General features: G+C 40.3%; 1 protein-coding gene across 2 annotated transcripts; it reads left to right on the top strand.

The window, feature by feature from the left end:
• On the top strand, nucleotides 1–22,567 carry pik3r2 (phosphoinositide-3-kinase, regulatory subunit 2 (beta)). Of its 2 annotated transcripts, none has more exons than XM_088429224.1 (16): nucleotides 1–144; nucleotides 2,167–2,950; nucleotides 7,888–7,980; nucleotides 9,865–9,942; nucleotides 10,689–10,829; nucleotides 11,693–11,903; nucleotides 11,966–12,051; nucleotides 12,889–12,991; nucleotides 13,467–13,565; nucleotides 13,683–13,863; nucleotides 14,596–14,715; nucleotides 14,893–15,035; nucleotides 15,129–15,305; nucleotides 15,425–15,496; nucleotides 15,571–15,741; nucleotides 16,589–22,567. In XM_088429224.1, the coding sequence occupies exons 2-16, from the start codon at nucleotides 2,632–2,634 to the stop codon at nucleotides 16,794–16,796; spliced, it is 2,202 nt and encodes a 733-aa protein (XP_088285350.1). In that variant the 5' UTR covers nucleotides 1–144; nucleotides 2,167–2,631; the 3' UTR covers nucleotides 16,797–22,567. The 2 variants fall into 2 exon arrangements, with proteins under 2 accessions (XP_088285350.1, XP_088285349.1); XM_088429223.1 differs by having other exon boundaries at nucleotides 10,686–10,829.
• The last annotated feature ends 37 nt before the right edge of the window (nucleotides 22,568–22,604 follow it).

Genomic DNA, 22,604 nt, shown 5'->3' with positions numbered 1-22,604 from the left:
GGGTTCTGGTGGTGTGAGGATTGCGGGCTGTGGTTGGGTACGCCAGTGCCACGTGTCTCGCCTGGCACCTCTTGTGGACTGGGAAGGATGTTGAACGGAGAGTGTGCCTGAGCCTGTCCGGCTTCTCTCGCAAGCAAAAGTGGGGTGAGTCTCGCACTCGGGGCGCATCTTCCTTCGCTCTCTCTCCCTTTTTCCTTTCGCCCTTTCCCGAATAGAAAATATCTTGTGCCTCGACACGCTTTTCAGGGAATCTGTTACCAAACGCGGCGACTCGTGTGGCAGGAAAGCATGCCCGTCGGTATTCAACGCTAACCAGTACGATTACGTTTTTGTTATTTTTTTTTTTTTTATGGTGCGCTCGCCTACTTTTATTTTCGTGTCTGCAATGCATCACTCTCAACGGTATCCATTCATCCAGCATTTTGGGTTGCACGACGTCGGGCCTAGCAGGCCAATGCCATTTTGGGTTTGGGCATTTTTTTTTCTAAACATCGCAGTAACTATATCGTAAGTCATATCACAGAATACCAAAACTTGAAGGTACCTTTCTTGTGTCTACCCGCATCCCCCAGAAGGTAATGATCATCCTCGGTTGGTCTACAGCCCGCAGATATTCGAATTAATCTGCAAACCCTAATCTCTTCCCCCCGTTCTCCTTCGCCATCTCGTCCCTCGGTCCAGTTGCCATTTTCTGACGCAACTTTAAAGCGTTCTGAAAAGGACACGCGCATGTTTTCGACCGCGTTTCGATTACGATTGTAACATTTATTCGGCCGAATTTTGTCTCAATGATTTCGATATTTAGTAATGATGTGAGTTTTTTTTGCCGCTTTGGTATTTTTTGCAGCGTAGAAAGGCCTTTTGCCGCATGCATTGAGTTTTACGTGACCGACTTTGGCATCTTGGCTGAGTGATGTTGCTCTTTTGACAGAAAAATATTTTTGCAGGCACCACAGTGTTGTTTTTTTTTCCTCCCTCCAGCAGAAAGCAAATTACCACAAAGCCTTTTTTTTTTTTTGCATGTTCCAACAAATTTCTCCAGTGTGTGTACATGTCAGGTTTTTCTTGGTACTCTCCTTCCAACAAAAAAGCTTTTTCTTGGAACATGCAATCATTTGCATGGCATGCCGATTTCACAGTCAAAGTTCATGGTCCTGAGCTCAAGCTGCCAGTGTGTGAGAGTCGAGCGAAGGAGACCAAGTCTGCTCTTGGCTATGACGCAGCAGCTTCAGCCCATTCGCGTTTTCCCAACACTGCGCTAACGCCACATCGGTCGCCATTTTCTTTGCGCTTTCAAGCTTCGTCGCAGCGAAATACTCGGGCGCCGCACATTTTATACCGCATTCTTTTTAATGACTTAATGTCAATTTCGGTACGAATAGACCGATTATCGGCTGGGCCAATTATGGGGCAGATATTTGGCATTTTGACGAAGATTGGTATCGGCTTTTTTTTTTTTTTTAAATAACCATTAAAGGGACAAATGTTTTTTTCTGAAATTGTGGCGGCAAATAATGGAACGGTTTCAGGCCATGTACATCAAAACTAGTGATTGACCAGCCCAATTATCGCGACTGATATTTGTCATTTTAACAAATATCAGCATCCGCCCTTGATTTAAAAAAAAAAAATCTTATGGCCCACAATAGATCACTTTTTGAGTGGTTTAACTTATGGGAACTTTTAATTTTACAAATTTTCGGTCAATTTTATAAGGGATTCTGCAGGACGTGGGGACACTACACCTTTTGAGTATGTTTGAAACTAGAACAAAGAGGAGAAATTGTAACATTTTTTTTTATTTTGAATTTCTGGAGAACTTGATTTACTGTAGAAAAGTATAGGGAGCTATCTACTTGCTCAGATTTACATTCACTTTTTTAAATAATGCCGACGCCCCCCGGGGGCTCCCTGAACATTTTGTTTTAATTATACAATAAAGATATGCATATAAAATGTATTTATTTAAAAAAATAGACATATCAACAAAGAGTTGGAGTTTGTCTTTTTTACTAATTTAAAAAAAATCTATCTTGCCTCCAAATATTAGTTATCAGCCATCTTGATTACTGAGAATCAATATCAGCCCTGAAAAAACACATATTAGTCTATCTATAAATCACTTTCCCATTTTGTCTCTTTTTGTTGGGTTTTAATGTGCCGCAGGTTGGCTGTAATCCCCGTCCAGAACATGTGGGAGCTTTACAGACCCGAAGAGGATTAAAGACGGTCCCACTCTGCTACTGGTACTCCAATTCCAAGCTCTTGATTGTACGGCGGGGAGCCGGCGACGCGAGGGCCCGGGCCTTGGCATTTTTCAAGGGCGTAGCATCGGCTCGGCGCTTTCAGGAGCATGTTGCCTACGCGCTCCCTCTGCTCCATCATCTGGCTCAATCGGGGAATCAAGCTGAGGAAAGTGCAGCGCTTCGCCAACACCGGTCAGGTCTGAGAGGTCCAGCGCTACCGTGCCCGCTCGGGAAAATGCGTCTCAGCTTCGGGTGACTTTGTGGGTCGCCCCGCGACATCCATCCCTTTTCCACGCCGGGAGATTCCGTCTAGCCGGACTCACTTACGGACCGCGCCGTATAAATCCTCTTGGCGGCCATTTCGAATCGCTCTTTCCTCGGTGAGATGGCGTCGGAAGGTTTCCAGTACCGCGCCCTCTACGCCTTCATCAAGGACCAGGAGGAGGACTTGGATCTGCAGCCGGGGGACCTACTGATGGTGAGCAAGGCCTCGCTGCTGTCCGTGGAGAACTACCAGCCGGGCTGCGAGGAAAGGCCCGAGTACCTGGGGTGGCTTCTGGGTTACAACGAGCGCTCCAAGCAACGAGGCGACTTTCCCGGCACCTACGTCCAGTATGTGGGGCCCGTCAAGATGGCGCTCCCCTCCAGTCAAGCCAGGTCTCAGCGACCCCTGCCCGCTGCTCCCGCAACGGATTCGTGCCAAGGTAAGCTTCTTTTTCTTCTTTTTTGTGTGTGTGTGTATAAAATAGCAAAAATGTTTTTTTTACATTTTCATTTTTAAAGGCAAACATTTTCAAATCTACAGTAAGTAGTTAGTAGCTAACTTATATACTGCATATATAATAACTCAGTGTCAAAAAGGAGCGCACCAGATTTGCTGTTCAAACATGGCAGAATCTTTTGCTTTTTAACTGTCATGATCCAGCCAAGTCATTTTTTGCACAATATTTACATGTGGCTTTTACTTCTCATTTTTTTAAAATTATATGTCGTGTATTAGCTTATGTTAGCTTATGTGTATTTTGACATTTCAAATAAAAGCAACGGCACAGATATGATGACGCTTACTGACAAATCTTTAATTGACTGCATGATGTGCGACATCAACACGATTTGCTGTCAAATTTGAGTTGTTTTATTTTGACAATTTATTTTTGGAAAGGGGTACAGTAATCAAACATATTTAAAAGAAATTTTAAAAAGACAATTTCAATGGTCAATCCAAATTTTTCTCGTTGAGTTATCAAATCAGAACTTGGTATCCTCAAAGTAATGCGTCTCGGCTGCAAAAAAAATGATTGGGACACCAGATTATTAAAATCGTAAAAACTAGGAATTGCAAGATAAAGGTTTTCTTCACGCGATTGGTTCAGTATCGTGGTTTGCCGCGATTGTGGCTGCCTCGGTCAGAAGCCGTAATCTGTGGTTCTCCGTGATCTTTTAAAGTACGACGGCTTTGAACTTAGCGTGACCTCGGCTTTAACCATTGGGCAATTCATTGCAGGCAGAAGTGCAGTGTCCCCGCAGTCAGATGCGGGATTTTCAAAGGAAATTCTCTCTTCTTTCCCAAAAAGCTCTAACAACAGGCAAATGTTTTCCTAGTACTTCTCAACTTGAGGAGTTTTGAGCATCTGCTCAATTTTGTTGAACCGGCAAATGCAGGTGCTCTGGTGAATTTGCTGGTGCATTGAGGGACACAGAGACAAAGCAGTTGGACAGCAGGCGTCAATTGTCAGCAGCCATTTGGTGAGACTGTGGCAGCAAGTGCTAAAGTTGGCCAGAGAGGAGTGAGAGGGGGCGTGGCTGCCAATGAATGGAGGGCACTGTGGTCAGACCCAAATTTGACAAATATCACTTTCATTTCTCTCGTGGAGCTGACATTTTGCCCATTGTGCAAAAAGAGCTTTTGTCAATGTAGCTCCATTTGGCCTGGTGGTCCAGCAATACAATGTGAGCCTTGAATTTTGTGATACGGTAAAACCCAGGGATCAAGCTTTGCAGCAAATGGCATAAAAACACAATTCCTGTGCTTCCTAAAAACTTCCAAATTGCCTATTATATCCAACATTAAAAGTTTTACTTGAGAATATACACTGAGCAAAATTTTCAGTCAGTAATGTATCATAAATCAGTTTTAATGTAAACTTAGCGTTAATAAATCGTGCAAAAAAACAAAACAAAAAACAAACCTATTCCTAGCTTGCACATAACTTGCTTGAATGCCACAATGAAGTACAGTGTTCCCTTGCTACATGTTGGTTCGGTTATTGCAGCTTCATTCTATCACGTGTTTTCATTTATGATTATCAATTGATCTTTTGTGGATTCATGTCGCTATTTTTCTTCCATTTGAGTCAGTGTTTCTCAAATAGTGGGGCGGGCCCTCCTCGGCGGGGGGGTTGAGGTAAAGTTTCAGGCACACTGATGCACTTGGGTTATTTTTTGTCTGTTTTAGACTAAGCTGTAACCCATATAAACACTGCAAACAGTTAAAAGGATTTAAGTGAAACCAGTAAAAAAAAAAGTTTTTTCATGATTATTCATTCTACTACTAGATTTTTACCATATCTAGGTTTACCATGCTATTTTTCTTGATATTTATCCTCCTAAGTCAGACCAGACTGAAAAATATCAATTTAAGGGATTTAATTTTTTTTAGCAAAAGAAACGTAAAAAGGGAACATAACTTTTCTTGTTCTCTGGCTTGACTTGAAGTGCCCCTTGAGGGTGAAGCATGGTCTGGCGTCTTTGAAAATTCCTCCCCATCTCCTCCTGATTTTGCAGATTACTTTTTGATTACTTTTTCTGGGCATCTATAAAGCATGCAAGCATGGCCGCTTCTCAGAAAGGAGAGGCCTTCCTCTCTCCACTCTCTCACTCAAACCCCCCCCCGCTACTTGGAAAACACTTTCAAAGAATCCATGGAAGAGGTTGGAGAGATCAGGAGACGGTCGAGTACGGGAAAAGATGTGGATGGTCTGAAAAGCGAGGGATGAAGCCAATGGTGAAGCCCATGCCCTGCGATTTGATGGATTCGCCTCATGGAATTTATCAGTACAGCAAGTTTCAGCTGATGGTACTGGAGCAAAATTTCCCCACAGGGTTTCAATTGAGTACCAGAAAAAAAGTCCTTTAAGCTGGGTGATATGCATAGGTGGGGAACGATATCAGATTCTGACAGTCTGACAACATTGAGCATTAGTATTAAAATTACAGCTCTCTTAGAAGTCTTAAAAGTTTTAAATCCAATCATTTGAATTTTCGACCTTTTTTTTAAAAAAATCTCAAATTAGGTCTTAAACATGGTTCTGAAAGATGTTTAATTTTTTTGACAAATTGACATCTCTTCAATTTGCCTGCTTTTTCATTTTATTTATTTATTTATTTTTTAAATTTTATTATTGCCTTATGATCAACTCAAAAAATCTGAAGTTTGAGCCGCCTAGCTTAAATGCTTTTCAAGTTAGGGCCTTGTTTAATCTTTTCCCAGTTCGTCCTTGACCACCAGGCTTAATAAGTAAAATATACCGTCAGTAATGTGAACAGTGTACAAAGGGTTAATATTGGGGGTTAGGGTTGATAATATCCTTTTTTTATTTGCATTGTATTGTAAAAATTGGACATTTGATCAAATTGCCAGTGCGGAAAATACAATGGAAGTGACCATGTTTTTAAAAAATCTGATTCAATTATTAAAATAATTGCTAGTTGCAAAGGATTTTACACACGCACACACACACACACACACACACACACACATATATATATATATATATATATATATATATATATATATGTATGTACACATACAATCAGATTACCCCTAGTATCCTGCTGCTGCTTGAAAGATGACATTTTTTGGGGGTGGGGAGGGGGCGTTCAAGTCCTCAATTTATTTTGGCTCTGACACCATCTGTCAGCATTCCCATGCAATTTTGGGATCATTGCAATTTCTAATAGAACTATATCGCAGGGAGCGTATTGTCAATAATGTGATGTGTGCACCAGTATTGCGGAGTTAGAGAGGAGGGGGGAAGGGGCCAACCCGCCTGTCCAGATGGCCCACAGGGATAAAGAAGAGCTGGAGCTGTGTCTCTGTGTGCCAGGCAAACTTTTCATGTTTAACTGGCAGGCATGGAAACCCAGAGAGAAGGAAATAGAGGGGCCAAAAAAGGACAAGTCGGATAAAAAGTGAAGAGAACAAAAGGCGGTAAAATGAAGAAGGAAAAAAAAGTCCCGTGGAGAAGCGGGAGAAGGAATGTTGGACCAAAAGACAGAAAGAGAGACATTCAGGGAAACCGAGAACAAGAACCCGAGAGAGCGAGCGAGTGAGCGAGAATGGAATGTGCTGACACAGCACTTCTTGTCTCAACTCCCCAAATTAATAATCAGCAGCCATTTAACAGGAACACAAGCCGAGTGGCAAGTCCCGGTCAGGCCGGTGTCGCCCCCCCCCCGCCTCCTCGCGCCACCCCCGTTCCGCTCCGGGACCAAATAGGAGGCGCTGCGTGCAGAGTCGAGCCGAGCCTGGCCAAATGCCACAGGGCTTTTGCTTGTTCAGGAGTTTGGATTAAATCCTTTATTGTGCTCAACTCACGCAAAGAGCCAAGGCCAAGCAGTAAGCGGGACAGGCAGGGGAGGAGAGAAGAAAGTGGGGGATGAAGTGAGATCGCTCAGTTTTTATTTCCCTTTCACTTTCTCCTGTAATCTTTCACTTCTTCACGTAATCAGGGCTACTTAAACCCGCATATTCTTCTATTCTTCGCAGTCCGCTTTATTAAAAAAAAAAATGCTGCTCTACTATATACTATCTATATAGTGCAGTTTTATTGATTTGCCACTGGGAGGCAGTAGTTTCACCAAATTCTGTCCAATCAGAAGGAACGGCGATTAAGTAATTTTATTTTTTCATCCCTCCCCCCCAAAAATGAAAATTGGCTGTTTATGCGCTATATAAGGCACGGCAAATTATAAGACGTACTGTCAGCTTTTGAGAATATTGAAGGCTTTAGGTGCGCCTTATAGTGCGGTAAATACAGTAATAAAACAATAGGCGGAAAACACTTATGTCCAAATATTGTCAGTTCAGTCGTTTCTATCAAATTACTACAGGTCTGTCATGAAATCATCTTTTTTTTTTTTTTTTTTTAATAACCAAATTAATGTTTTCAAAATAGAACACTTGTGAACTTTCTGCTACTCACACTGTGCGAGAAGTATCGTAAAACTTTGCCGTGATGAATCTTTAATTACGGTTTTCATAGATTTGAATGCGAAACATTTTATTTGAACCGTTCCGAGTTATTTTAACTAAATTTAAACACACTGCTAATATTCAAACTGGATCATTTTACTGTTCATATTATTCCATATACTTTTGTTGTAATAAAGACTTGTTTTTGATGAAGCCCGCGGTGACACTTTGAGAGGCAAGTATTTTTTTAGCTGGTGTAGAAAGTTTGAGGTGGACAGGTGTTCTTCTTGTGAAACGGGCTAAAATTACTTTTTATATGCTGGCCTTTGCCTAGTCATGTGTTTTTGAACACCAGTACCTAAAGGATCCCCGTTTACTGCGGGACCCCCGTGGCGTTTTGGAGGCTCGGCGTTGAATGCCTAACGCTGATTTGTCTTGTTGTTTCAGCTGCTTGGGTGCCCGACCTGAGCGAGCGGTTCGCGCCGCCGGAGACGGCCCCCGCCGCCCTCGTCAACCTGATCCAAGCCATAGAGCAGCGAGGTGCGTCCGCGGGCGTCTCGCCTCGCCGTCTTTCCATCTATGAGCCAGTGCCCTCCCCCCCTCCCTCGCGCCATCTGCCTCCGGCCCTCACGCCAGGGTTTGCACAAGTGTAGACGTGCAGACAAGTGGGTCCAGTCACATGTGTCACACTGACATTACCGCCTTTGTTGTCTACTTGCTCGGAGAAAGACACAAAGATAGACCTCGGATGTCAAAAGTTGTCTTACTTGTGCACACTGCACTCTTTGTAGTCATCGCTCATTTTCAAGTCCTTTAAGTAAAGTGGTGCCTTGACTTACATTGAACTCGCTCAAGGCTCGTAATAACCGGTTTGGCGTGACTGTTTGCTGTTTAAATTTTGGACGTCGGTCCTCATGTAAACACAGGGAGACCCTAAACTGAGAATCAAGCGCCCGCCGACGCTCACAAATGGTTTTGGAACAACACGTTATTTGTGTTCATAAATGCCAGGTTTCAATAGACTTCATGGGTGATCCGTACAGAACCATCGCCGTGGTTCATTTTGCTGTCGGGGGACGTTTCCATTAGCTTGAAACGTTCAAGTTTCTGGTAGCTGTTATGTGAGAAGTATGGTGCATTCAAGTGCAGTCTGGTATTTCAAACTCATTGATGCATTGAACACTAATTATATAATCGTAATAATAATAATTGTTAATAATGTCATATTATTGTTTTATAAAGTATATACACCAGAAATCAATGCTCCACTAAATTTGAAAATTGCTCCTCAAATTAAGTCCTCCAGTCACAAAACTGCTCTGCAGAAAAAAAAAAAAAGCATTGCGTACTTCTTGGTAATTATCCATATTAATAGAAATGCCATTAATTAATTTCCAGGATTGTAACTAAGAAAAGTATATTACCATAATAGAATACAATGTAAGGAAATCATAAAACTGAACTTGTTCAAAATTACTTTGGGACAAAAGCAGTACAGACGAACGTTTTGTGACATTTTGGCGACCTTGTGGCGACCTCTGGTGAGCTGCACGAACTTTGGAAAGATAAAATATAGCTGCTACTTTCATGGCCACTCTCCAGTGTTCCCCCTCAGTGGGAAAGAGGCTTAAAAGTAAATCCTAAAAGTAGCTTTAATTGTGAAAAAAATGTGCAGCACATCTATAGGATCAATATCGAAATCGATATCATCCGATTTCATCTGCAGCAAAAAAAATCCTGCTCAGATAACAGACCTGTTTTGTTTTTTTTAAGTAATATTTTTTGCAGTCTTTGCGTTTACCCGTGCTAAAGCAGTCCAGTGCTATGGGGCTCTTTATTCTTTGAAACACTTGCCAAAATAAATCTCATGCTAGAAACATCTCAGGATTGATACCAAAGGTGGCGGCAAGAGGTCTGTCCATGAACGCAAATAGTTCGATGCAGCAACACAGTCGGCTTCGCGCAATGTGCTTTTCTCAACTACCCGAGAGACGGGTTTGACCCTCCCGCCGCAAACTTTCTCGGCCCAATGTTCTTGGAGGATTTGATGCATTGGAAATGAGTAATGCTGTTGCCCAGAGTTCATGTTTCCAAAGTGGAAATAGTGGCGAGGGAAAAAAAAAAAAAAAAAAAAGCTTGTACTGGCTCAGACTGTATGTGGAAAAGCTTATATAAAATGTTTCTCTTGAGTTGGCCCTACGTGGACATAGCAGATGTTTTTTGCGGCCGTAAAAAAAAAAAAAGAGAGAGAACAAAAACATCCATGCGTGACGTTGGTCTAGGTGTGTCCGTCCAAATGTCACGCACTCTAATCCATCACGCAAATTCATTCAAGAAAAGCGTATTTCATTTGTAAAATGTGCCCAACAACAACATATTTTTGCGCGTTTGGATCCTTTTTTAACTATTGGGTATTTTTTTTAGGTCTGGACTCCCCAGCTCTGTACAGGACGACTCCTAGTTCCTCCATTTCAGACAGCCCCATGCACACTTTAGTTCCAGGTGAGTGGGATGAACATTGATTTTGAATTATTATATCATAAAATATGCATGTAAAATGTATGGGAGACAAAAGCTGCTGAAAACCACCCTCTCATTTACTTAAAATTTCATGCTGACGTTGTCCGTAGCATGAAATAAACAAATTTCAGAGTAGTTTTTATTTAATTTAATTTATATTTTTCATTTCGTCATCTATTTTTTAAAATGACTTTCTCCATTTTAACTTATTACATCATTTTTTTTTCATTTATTGTATTTAATCTGTCAATCTTGTTTATGTATCTATTAATTTATTCATGCCAGTTTTGTTCATCCCAAAAAATGGAGGTTTCAATTTGCGTCCACTAGGGGTCACCATCTAGTTAATTGACGGCACTATACAGCATAGTGCATGCTTACATTTTTTTCACGTTATGAAATGGAATGCTAAGTTTTTTTCGTCCTTTCTTTACAGCATTTTTTCCGCTTTACGGTATCAAAAGCACGTAGAAAATTCAAACTTGGCGGTCAGTTTGCTTTGTGCATGACTACGAGTTGAACCATGCTCATACGTTACGACATGCGTCACCGCATACGTCACTAAAATGCTGGTCTGCGATTGGTCGGCGTCACTAAGATGTCAGTTCTTCGCTGTGATTGATATTAATTTAAAGTAAATTGATCAATTCAACCTTAATTGCTCTTTATTTAGTCGACACCTTTTTTTTTTTTTAAACATACTGTACATTTTTTTTCCTTTTCAGCAGAGAGTGACTTGTCTCAGACGGATGTGAGCGTCTTGTCCGAGTGTGTCTTGCACTACCTGAGAGAGCTCCCCTCGCCTGTCATCCCCGCCTCCACCTATGCTCAGCTGCAAACTGCTATCACACAGCAGCAGCAGTCAGCAGGTGGGAATCGGTCCTATCAAATATTTTTAGAATCGGTTATTCTATTGTTTTTTTTTCTTTCAATTGATAATCTAATCAAAATTCAATCTTTTCCACAATGTCTATTTGTTTTGTATTATTTAATTGAAAAACATAATTGAAAAATAACCACGCATTGCGACACAAAAGAGATTAATGATGTGATGATTGATTATTTCCAAAAAATGCTGATTTTTGCAATTGTCTTATTTTGATTAGACACAAAATATAATCAGTCTTGTTTGATGAAAGACTACAGAAATCGGAGGATAATTACTGCTGAGAGGCTTAAATCAGTAAATTTTAAGTTAAATTTTAAGTTAAACAATGGCTTAAAACGATTGCTCAATTATTAGAATAGTCGCTAATTGATTTGATAATCAATTATTTTGGCAATTAACTCATTCAATGCAAGGAACATATTTTCACGTTTGTAAGTCCGACATTCAATCCCATATACTTAGGTATTAAAATGACACTTAAATATCTGGGATTGACTGCCTGGACTCCTAAAACTGTAAAAGTACTTCCCTGGCATTGAATGAGTTAATTCTGACAGATCATCATGCTTTCAAAGTGTTACCCTCTGGTCGGAGCAATTGACATACCAAATAACAAAAAAATAACACTGACAATATTAATTGCATTTCTGTGGAGCTATGTTTATACAATTTTTATTCGCTACCATTTATTCTATTTATTTAAAATGTACCAATCAGAACAGTGCTCCCAGTTTTGACATTACAGGGACAATAAAGGCATTCTATTCTATTCTATTCTATTCTATTCTATTCTATTCTATTCTATTCTATTCTATTCTATTCTATGTGAAATCCCACCTCCAGATGATGCTGTAGCCGGACGCCATGACAGAGATGTGAGCAGGGTCCTGGATAGCTCCGGCGCCGTCCCTCTCCATCACCGGCTTACCCTGGAGTACCTCCTTACACACTTGGCCAAGGTCACTCAGGCGCAGGCCAGCAACGCCTTGGATACACACACCTTGGGCAAGATCTTCGGACCGCTGCTGATGAGGAGCGACCCTTCCGCTCCATCGTAAGTTTGACGGATGGTGTGTTTTCCTTTCATGTTGCTCACGTCAAATAACGTCTCGTCAGGTTGTCGCTGGATGAGGAGTTGCCCGCACTTGTAGTGGAACGGCTTCTGATTGAGAGAACCGCGGAACAAGAGCTCACACCTCCAGGTACTTTTATCCGTCAAGTAAGGCTGGGCACCCAGTTTGTGATTATGTGTATATGACAAAGGACCACAATTAATACATCTGTCAAATGAAAAACCTTTCCGCGTCCTCTAATAAGGGTACACAGCTCTTTTCCTTGCTACTCTTAATTGAATCAGCTGGAGACATCATAACTTTTACATGGTCCTCTCCGTTTTAGTCATTCTCCTGTATGAAAACAAAGATGGACTCGGACGTTGGGCCAGTCTGCTTGTTTCTCTTATTTAAAGTAATGCCGTGACGCGCCAATCAAGTGTGTTGGGGAAAGACACTTTGTTAACATGCAGGATACTGTTCCTTGAGGACTGTCATTTGACACCTTTCACTTTGAAATATTTTGAAAAAATGTATAAATAAGTAGCTAGGATTGAATGTCTGGACTCTAAAAAAATGTTAAAATTATGTCTTTAGTATTTAATGGCTTAAATTGATAATCGTTTTTCGCATCGAATTAATACTTTGAAAAACACATTTTTTCACCTACTGTTGACTAGATACGACACGATGCGCTGAAGGCTAATTTGTAATGACCAATTAATCAGGGTTCGATACATGAACATCACATGACCAAGAGGTGAGCCATGATTGGTCATTACGCAAGCCTTGAGAGCAGGTGATGTAATTTCATTGATGTAAATTGCGTTTGCTTTTTACTGCTAAAAATGGTCAAATAAATGGCACATTGCATTTATGAACTTTGGCATTATAAACTTCATGAGCATTTCAAATCTCTCTATTTTGAACATGATAACTTGGGTTTGAAATTGCTTTAAGAGCTCGCGTGTTTATGTCTGATTCCAGTCCTTCCAGCAAAGCCAACTAAGACAAAAGTGACACCATCAACCATGACAGACACAAGCACCCTCCTCACTGATGCTGAATGGTACTGGGGAGAAATATCCAGGTAGGGATGACAGTAGAAACTCAAGAAACAGGAGTTTTGCGTTTGTTCATTCTAACACATCACTTGACCACCCCTGCACGTTTATAAATAAGGGGAGCACCAACATATTTTACACATAACACCCACACACTGGGATTGTTAGAATACAGTACCAACACAACAGTAACATGCCTGTTTGCGTTTACTATTGGAGCGTGACCCCTGGTGTCAAGGAAAATAACAAAAAAACTCCAGATGAACTATACTGGAATGTTTAAGCATGCTATTCACAAGAAAACTGTTTTTTTGCGCAAGCTATCATTGTCAGGTTGACTTAAAACTAATTTAAAATAAGGATACATGACTGTTGTCTAAACATTCTGCACACGATTTAAAAACTAACTTTAAATAAATCAAACCTATTCAAATTCCCAAATGTCAAGCATTTGTGGTGGAAAATGTTGATAGAATTTATGATAATTTTTTTCGTTTGCAGGGAGGAGGTAAATGAAAAACTGCGAGACACTGCGGACGGTACCTTCCTTGTCCGAGACGCCTCAAGCAAACTGGAGGGAGAGTACACGCTCACCCTCAGGTGAAGAAACGCTGCAAATCGGCTGAATTGCACATGAGACCGTAAACGACAACAAAATGAGCAGAACTCTCAAAGTATGCATCAATGAATATCTTGTTTCCATTGCGCCCCCTGCAGGAGAGGAGGAAACAACAAATTAATCAAGATCTACCACAGAGATGGGCGCTATGGCTTCTCCGAGCCGCTCACCTTCTTTTCCGTGGTTGAGCTCATCAACCATTACCGACATGAGTCCTTGGCACAGTACAACGCCAAGTTGGACACCAAACTTCTTTACCCAGTTTCCAAATACCAACAGGTGGGTACCGTTGGCCACAATGACAAAAGGCAGCCATATATATATATATATATATATATATATATATATATATATATATATATATATATTTTTTTTTTTTACTTTTCCCTTTATTATTGTTTGTTTGTTTGTTTTCAACATGTTTCTTGATTGTGTAGTCATCCACAATTAACAATATGATAAAAATACATTCCAACCGTTGAAAATTCGAGTTAAGGAGTGGTTTTCCAAATATTTTTCATCTTGCAATCCCCCTTGAAAGTATTTTTTAAGTTTTGCATATCATACAGTATTTTTACCATGTACAGTATAAGAGAAGGTTTAATAAGTTAAGGTCAACTTGCAAGCAAATGTCTAAAATTTAAAATTTCTTTGATTTTAATACGTAAAATAAAAGAGTTCAAGAAAATTACCTAACAAGTCAACGTACACAGCCATATTTGCCAGAAGAGGGCGGAAACGTGACACAACCTCGTCAAGCTGTGGTGTTGTCTTGCCAGTTAATTTTCTCAAGCTCTTCAAGCTTGCTTTAATACAACCAGTGAAACAAAAAGCCCCTTTGAGTGCTTTTGTTATTGATAAAATAATTATATTTTTCGTTTTTAGCACCGCAGGTATTGTTTAAGGTGCATTACTGTAATTTTTATTTTTATTCAATAAATACGACCCTCCTCAATCTCTTGTTTTGAAAGATTTTCTCACCATTTCCTCTTCAATGTTTGCGTGATTCAGCTGGTGAAGGAGAACAGCATCGAGGAGGTGGGTGAGCAGCTGAAGATCTATCATGACCAATACCAGGAGAAGAGTCGTGAATACGACACCCTTTACGAGGAGTACACGCGTACCTCACAGGTAGGAGCTCACTTTCAAATATTTCATAGTCGCTCTTGTTTGTCAGTAAGATTTGGGCCTTCTGTATAGCGACAATAAAGATATTCTATTCTATTTTAAGTATGATTGCTACAAAGTAGATTTGAAATGGTTATTTGTAAGACTAATGGTCACGGGTCAATCCCAACACTCTGACAGGAACTGCAGATGAAGCGCACAGCCATCGAGGCCTTCAACGAGACCATCAAAATATTTGAGGAGCAATGCGAGACTCAGGAGCGCTACAGCAAAGAGTCGCTGGAGCGCTTCCAGCGCGAGGGAAATGAGAAGGAGATTCAGAAGTCAGTCGCAGTTTAGTTTCCATGCCTTATTTTGAACAATAAGAAGTTGAACTGCAGCATGACCCTTTTTTTTTGTGTCCCTGACCGGGTCAGGATCCAGAGCAACTCGGAGCGTTTGAAGTCTCGCGTGAAGGAGATCCACGACAGCAAGCGAAAGCTGGAGCAGGACTTGAGAGAGCAGGTCTCCGACAACAGAGAAATCGATAAGAAGATGAACAGCCTCAAGCCTGACCTCATGCAGCTACGCAAAATTCGAGACCAGTACTTAATGTAAGGCGACTTTATGGAGACTACACACAGTTAAAAAAAAAAAAGTATATATATATATATATATATATATATATATTTAATCCTAATGGATCCAATTTTTCTGCGTTGATTGTTTTCAGATGGCTGACGCAGAAGGGCACAAGGCAGAAAAAAATTAACGAATGGCTCGGGATTAAAAATGACGCTGACGAGTAAGTGTGCGCGTGCGTAGGAAGTAGTTGACAGGTCGCGATGACGGCCGCATTCATTGATATTACATCCGCAGCTCGTACTCGCTGGAGGACGACGAGGGCTCGCCCCATCACGACGAGTGCACCTGGTACGTGGGCGACATCAAGCGCGGCCAGGCCGAGGAATTGCTCAGAGGCAAATGCGATGGAACCTTCCTCATCCGTGAGAGTCAATCGCAGAAGGGCTCCTACGCCTGTTCTGTTGTGTAAGTCGCTCCTGCTTGAAAAAAACATCTCAAAAGATATCAAATTCCAACAGGTATCACACTATCAAGGTACCGTTGTCACGATATTAAAATTGCAGCTTTTTTTCCATTTAACGCAAAGTATTGAATATTTGGTATGTTACAAAATATGTACCTTGATTAATACAACTAAAAAACAAATAAACTAACAATCTTCTTGTTTAATAATTGTCCTTTGCAAATCACAGTGGCCTGTTACTGCTAAGCCATTTTTAGGATGACAACCTCTTCCTTATCCTCTATGCATGTCAAGAAATTAACAAAAACAAAATTGCCACGTGATTGCCACGTAATTATTTTCAGCCGGCTTGTTGTGTCAACTCTGCAAGCACTAGCGATACCGCATCAGCAAACGACATTGCACTTCCATGAATATCCACTGAGAGGCACACTAGACTAAAATAGATCCTCTAAAATAATGTATATATTTTCAAAATAACTTTGAATATTACCACCTGTAACCCTTAAAATCATACAGAAAGCAAGTTTGGTTGACTAGCATGACGATTTTTGCTGAGAAGTTTTGAAGTTGTGACTTTTAATTATTTAAATGCTTTGAACAATAGATTACAGAAGTATGTGACATACTTTAATTACTCTGATAGAGTATATTATTTTTTTAAGAACTATCTTTCTGATGATTTCCCTTGAGAACCAGATACCGAAGTCCCACCCTCCAATCTGTAATAATTGCTAAAATTGTAAATTCATACAATTTCCCATTACCACTTGGGAGTTGTCTTTTTTGTTTTATTGGTCTTCCAGGACGCCAGCCTGATGTTCTTTTTTTTTTTTGTCCTGTCCGCAGCGTGGACGGAGACACGAAACACTGCGTCATCAACAAGACGGCCACAGGTTACGGCTTCGCCGAGCCGTACAATCTCTACCCGTCCCTGAAAGATCTGGTGCTGCACTACAAAAACGTCTCCTTGATCCAACACAACGACCAGCTGAATGTAAATCTGGCCTACCCGGTCCTGGCCCGCTCTCACAATCACAACCAGCACCCCAGATGAAATCACCAGCAGAACACAAGAGGGAAATTTACATTCTCGTACAAATCGGGCAGGGGAAGTGCTCCTTGGAGTCAAATCAGCTTAGTGAGCATGACTTTGTGGCTGGAGGTCAACCCGGATTTTCCATCTGATCCGGGCAGCATGGCAGCTTAGTGTTGGCAAAACGAAGCCTCACGATGCACTTGTGATACTTATGAGCTCCTCTGGGTGGCACCCTTGCTTTAAAGCTGCAGTGGAAACGGAATCCATTGCACAAGCCTTCGTTGAACCAAGAGCACCCTCTAGAGGAGTAAAATATCACAAGCGCTTCAAGAGACTTCATTTTCCCATCACTAGCATGGCTTCACAATAAGCATTAGCCCCTTGGAACTCGGGCACGGATGCTGTCACTTACACAAACTTTGTGTGAAAACGTACACATCAATGTGTCTTCGAGGATAAGCACACAATAATAACTTTTTTTTTTTTTGAGGCAAAGAAATCCTAAAGAGGATGCGGGAGAGATGCTGGAATGAGGATTTTTTTTTGGGGGGGATAAATGAGGCACTCCCTCCAAAATGTTCTCCCCAAACTGCCGTAGACAAAACCTGGAGCAGTGATTGGCTGCTCCTTTCACATCTTGACTTGAGGTGTCCGACAAGGCGTCCAAATAGACCTCCCCCTCCCCACGAAAAAGACATGGAATTTAACGCTTGCGTACGTAGTCAGAGCTTTGAATGACCACCAGCCTGTGACAGTTACACTGTTAAAAAAAAAACAACAAAACAAAACATGTTTACTCGATTAACAAGAGACAACAAATGACAAGAAATGTTTAAATTTTACTGCTTGGTTTCGAGTAAAGGTGAATTATTGAAACCCTTTAATAACTATTTATTATGAGTAGGTTTGATTAGAAAACAGGTGAGTGAATGTCACATTTTTTGCAGTGTCGAGAGTCAAAGTAGACAAACTATTTTTAACCACATTCACTTAAAAAACACATTTAAAGGTCATTAATTAACATCTAAACAGAAATAATGAGTTTATGAAAAATATAAACATCTCAAAGGTTTAAAGAGTACTATTGAAAAAAAATAAAGTTAATTAATTGCCTTTTATTTTCTATTCAAAGTTAGTCTTAAGAAATGGATCATTATTAAGGGTGTCATTCATATTTACGCAATACCAAGCAGAGCAATTTAATTAAAAAGACTAGCGAGGATAAGCAGCTACAGATAATGAGCGGACTTTAAATTTCAATCTGTTGCCTCGTTTTATGTGAGTAATGTGTTTTTTGTTGTTGTTTTAGTTGTTTTTATTTTTAACAGTGTTGGCTTTTTCTCAGCGGGCCTCCATTTGAATGGACGAGGTATAACACAGAAAAAAAAAGAAGCACGGTACATCCGGTGAAATATTTTCCGTCTCAAGACGAAATAGACTTTGACGAATGCGCTTCCTCAGGATTGGTGGAAAATGCATCCGACTTTGTTTTTTGTTTTTATTTGGGGGGGGTCGTCTTGAAAACTGTAGCACCTGTAGCCATCGACTTTACTGTTAGTGCTTCAAGTACGTGTCTGCTTCTTAAAATGCTAAAAACAAAACAAACAGACAAAAAAAAGAAGGCACTTGCAGAGCATCCACCTTATGTGATTATTGTATCTTCGGTACTGTATTTACTTTGTTCCTAGTTCGACTGTTTTTCTGACGTCTTTGCAGATGTTTATTGTTGGAAAAAAAATACTCACGGTACTTGCCCTTGCGCACGACTGTTCGTTTTTATCACAAGCTTGACTCGCGGAGCTGTAGAACATTTAGTGTACAGAAAAAAAAAAAAAGCAGTAATATAAGGGTATATTTCAGCCATACATGCAGTTAATGTATGTGAGCTTGCGTTGTCTGCTTTTCCGTTTCCTGCGTCCAGCTAATGTGAGCCAAATGAAGGATGCCGTTTTCATGTAGCAGCAAGCATTTTGTATATATATATTTTTTTTGATGTGGGGGGGGCAGAGTGATTGTCGAGTTTCCTTTCTTGTCGTGCGTAAGCAGTGCTTTGCAAATTCACCGGACCAGTGCGTCACAACTTTGATGATTTATTGCTAAAAAGTAGATTTAACATTATTGAACTTTGGTAGTGATTCTATGGGGTACCACTAGAGAGAGCCCATGAGCCACACTCAGAAAATCAACGCGCGAAAAAATTTGCAAAGCACTGCATCCGAGCATGATGCGAGGTTGTACGATGCACAACATGCTTGTATGCGGGGGAAAAAATGGTTTTCCTCTTTCACTGCTTCTCACAGGTCAGGTCTCATTTTTTAAGCACACCTACCATGCACTCCTCCCCCCAAAAAAGGATAAAATTGTATTTTTGTAGAAGGGTCATTCAGAGGAGACAATATTTTTGGGTGGAAAAAAAAAGTGGCCGAACTCTGCAAGATGAGAAGTGTGTGATGAAGGGCTATAAAACATTTTTTTTCTTTCATCTTGATTATGAGAACCGATAAAAATGAGCATAAAGTACACTTTTGATTATAAGTGAATCGATCACGTTAACTACCAGTAATGTTCTTTCTTTTTCTGCTATATTTTGACTTGGACTGGCCCTTTTTTTTTTTTTAAATCAACTTCCCAAGTCTTGATTTGTATCGTACTGTACTTTGCACACACTTCTTTGGCTTCGTTGAACACAGAGGTGAGGTCAGCGCTTCTGCTCAGAGGGCTTAAAAAAAAAAACGAGTGAAAGATTAGAAGTGCCTTTTGTCAATAGTGATGAGCGCATCCTCTCCTCTCTGTTGCTTTTATTGCGGGTGTGTGTGTGTGTTTTACTTGTCTGCTTGGTTTGAGTTACGCCTTTGAGTTGTTTCCATCTATTATGGAATTGTTACAAATTCTAGCTCTAAAGCGGCGCCCAAGCTCAATTTTTTTTTCCCCCGCTTAGGATTTGTCTTGTTTATATTTCTATAAGATTCACATGACAATATTGCTTGTGTGTGTGCTCGTTGCATTCGTCAAAATGCTAGCATCCATCATTCAGTTTCGTGGACCAACGCTTAGTTTTAACAGCGCGGCGGTTTTCATTGGTCTGTTATGAGAGTGACGGGTCGAGTTTGATTTTTTTTTTTTGTTTTGTTTTGCGTTGGTAATGAATCTTAGCCAGGGAAACCGTTCACAGCGATCGACGTGAAAGATCCGGCGGTGAATGAGCAGACAAAATGTGTCAGTTTAGCGCAACATGTTTCAGGGATGTTCAGGTGACTTTGGATCAGCTTCCTTTTAAGCTTTTTGTAGTCCGCGCGGGTCGAGGAGGCGAAGGCTTTCCGCTGCCATATTTTTGCCAGAGGTATTCGAAAGGCTTTGCTAGCAGGCGGCCGCGTGTCCCGGCTTTTCTTCCTGCTCGTCTATTCGATATGCATTTTGTCTCCGTGTATCCCGAAACACTTTTTTCTATACATCAAAGGATCATTTAAAGAATATACGTATTTTTTCATCGGCTTTGGTACACTGTATATGATCTTTCTTGAGAAGGCCTCACGCCCCAAGCACACTTTTCACTGACGATGAGGAACATGCAATTTGGTGTCTGTAAAAGTTTGAAATGTGAGAGACGTAATACAGAATAACTATTTTGAAGTATATACTTAGATAACTATATTTTTGGATGATGTAATTATCATTTGGATTGTGCTTGAAACAGATGGGGAAAGAGGCGTCGGGGTTGTCTTGGAAATCAGGGCGAGCGGTTCGTAAAACGCGCGCGATTCGACTCATCAGCTGCAGGAAGCTTTAGCCGACATTTTTTGCTTATCGTCCATCCGATGAAAGTACAGCATATTAAACTCGATCATCCGGTGCGTTCAAATGATGAAGCGAGCTCATGTACATATTTGCAGAGCCAAGACTATAAACTATGTTCATTGCTATCTTGGCCGCTTTGCTTTTTGGAAATTTGACTAAGATGGATTGGTTTTGTTCTGTTTTTCTTGAACCCAGAGAATCTGTCATTGTCTTTTGGAAGATTTGTGAGTTCTTTTGTCACCACAAAGAAACACCCGTTGTGGGGAATTGATTAGTGTTGTCAAAAAGGAGCCTGCATTTCATTGCAAAATGCATTGCAGTTCTTCCCAAAATACAACAATGATGGCATGGAAGTGTTCTCTTATGGTGCCTGAGTATATTTTTTTTTTTATTTTGCTGTTGGAGAAAAAACAGAACTCTGTTAGATTTGTTCATCTGTGTATTGTTTTTTTTTTGTTTTTGTTTGTTTAATGACAACCTTACAGAGCCTATACAGAAACAGATAAGCTAGCGTGATTTTTTTTCCTGCTCAATACACAATACAAATGTTTACAATATGTTAATTAACCAAACAGCAAATACACATTTGAGAATCTGTCTATCCCTCAAAAGTGGCCATGATCTATTTGCATTTCGTTATTTCCTGTCGTGATAAACTTGAAAATATTGCTTGTATTTTTTTTTTTTGCTTGACTTGTTAGAACAGTGCTCCCTCTGTTCGCCACATTTGGTTTCACACTGAGCCTGTTAGTGGCATCTTTTCCTGTTTTGTTGTGATGTATGTTTCATCATGACGTTCACCATTTTTCATGGTTAAGTTTTATTGTAAATAACGTTGCTCAAAGTATTAGATTTACACTATTGTTATGAATGAAAAATCAAGAAATATTAGAGACGTGTTTCTTTTTTTTTTTTGCACTATTTGAAGCAAAGGGTATGGTGAGTCAAGTTCATCTAAAAACTTGTTTGATTGCTACTTCATTTCCAACTTTTGAGCCTATTTATGGTGGACAGAAAAAGTCTACACACCCGTTAAAATACCAGCTTTTGTGATATTAAAAAGTGAGACCAAGAGAAGTCATTGTAAACGTTTTTTTTTTTCCCCCAACTATTTTTTTAACCTTACAATCTCCTCAACCCATTTGAAAAAGCAAAGTAAAAATAAACGATTAACAAATTTGACAGTCATCTGGAAGTGAATGAAGCGATCACAAGACGGCACACCAAAGTACACGTGAACTGAGAGGGAGCACTGTTGTCTCAGCCTCTTGGCTGTTTTGTGTACTGCAACCTTATGCACAAAAATACACACACAAAAAGAAAACAAACAAAAAAATCCTTGTGTCTGTCGCACTTAACAGATGACTTATCTCCATTCACATGTACAGCCTGCAATATACATCATTCACACGCACACTCACACTTGTTTGTACAGCTGTACTTCTGAGGACACAATTTGACATGATGCATTTCCTAGCCCCTAACCTTAACCATCAAAACACATTTCCTAACCCCAACCAAAATCCAATTTACACCAATACTCTAAACTCAAGTCTGGACTCTCAAAACGAGCCCTGAACTTGTTAGGAGTTCAGCTGTATAAAAAAAAAAAAAACACAAGGGTTTTTTTTTTTTTCTATCATAGTGGGGACATTAAATTGACCTAATGCTTTTCCTAGCCCCTAACATTTAACTACCACAACTGATTCTCTATCTCTATCTTAATCTCCAGCAAAATCCAATTCAAAGCTGTACTTTAAAAGCAGGTTTTGACCCTCAAAAAGAGATCTGATTTTGTGGGGTCCACACAGGAGCAACAGGTCCCCACAAAGACAGTAAACCCCAGAATTTGGTCCCCACCATGTAGAGAGAGAGAGAGAAAGAAAAAAAAACCTAAGGGCAAACAAACACACACAGGTACTCTTTCCTCTGTACGGTTCTCTCTAGCCTGATGCAATGGTTTTAAAAGACAATAAAATATACATTACATAAAATGTGGTCTGGTGCTCTTTAATCTGTTAGTACAACTGC

The sequence above is a fragment of the Hippichthys cyanospilos genome, chromosome 12, assembly GCF_059441005.1.
Source record: "Hippichthys cyanospilos isolate Australia breed blue-spotted pipefish chromosome 12, RoL_Hcya_1.0, whole genome shotgun sequence".
Taxonomy (NCBI): Eukaryota; Metazoa; Chordata; class Actinopteri; order Syngnathiformes; family Syngnathidae; genus Hippichthys; species Hippichthys cyanospilos.
The sequence above is the reverse complement of the archived record's forward strand: the minus strand, read 5'-3'. Positions and strand labels throughout refer to the sequence as shown.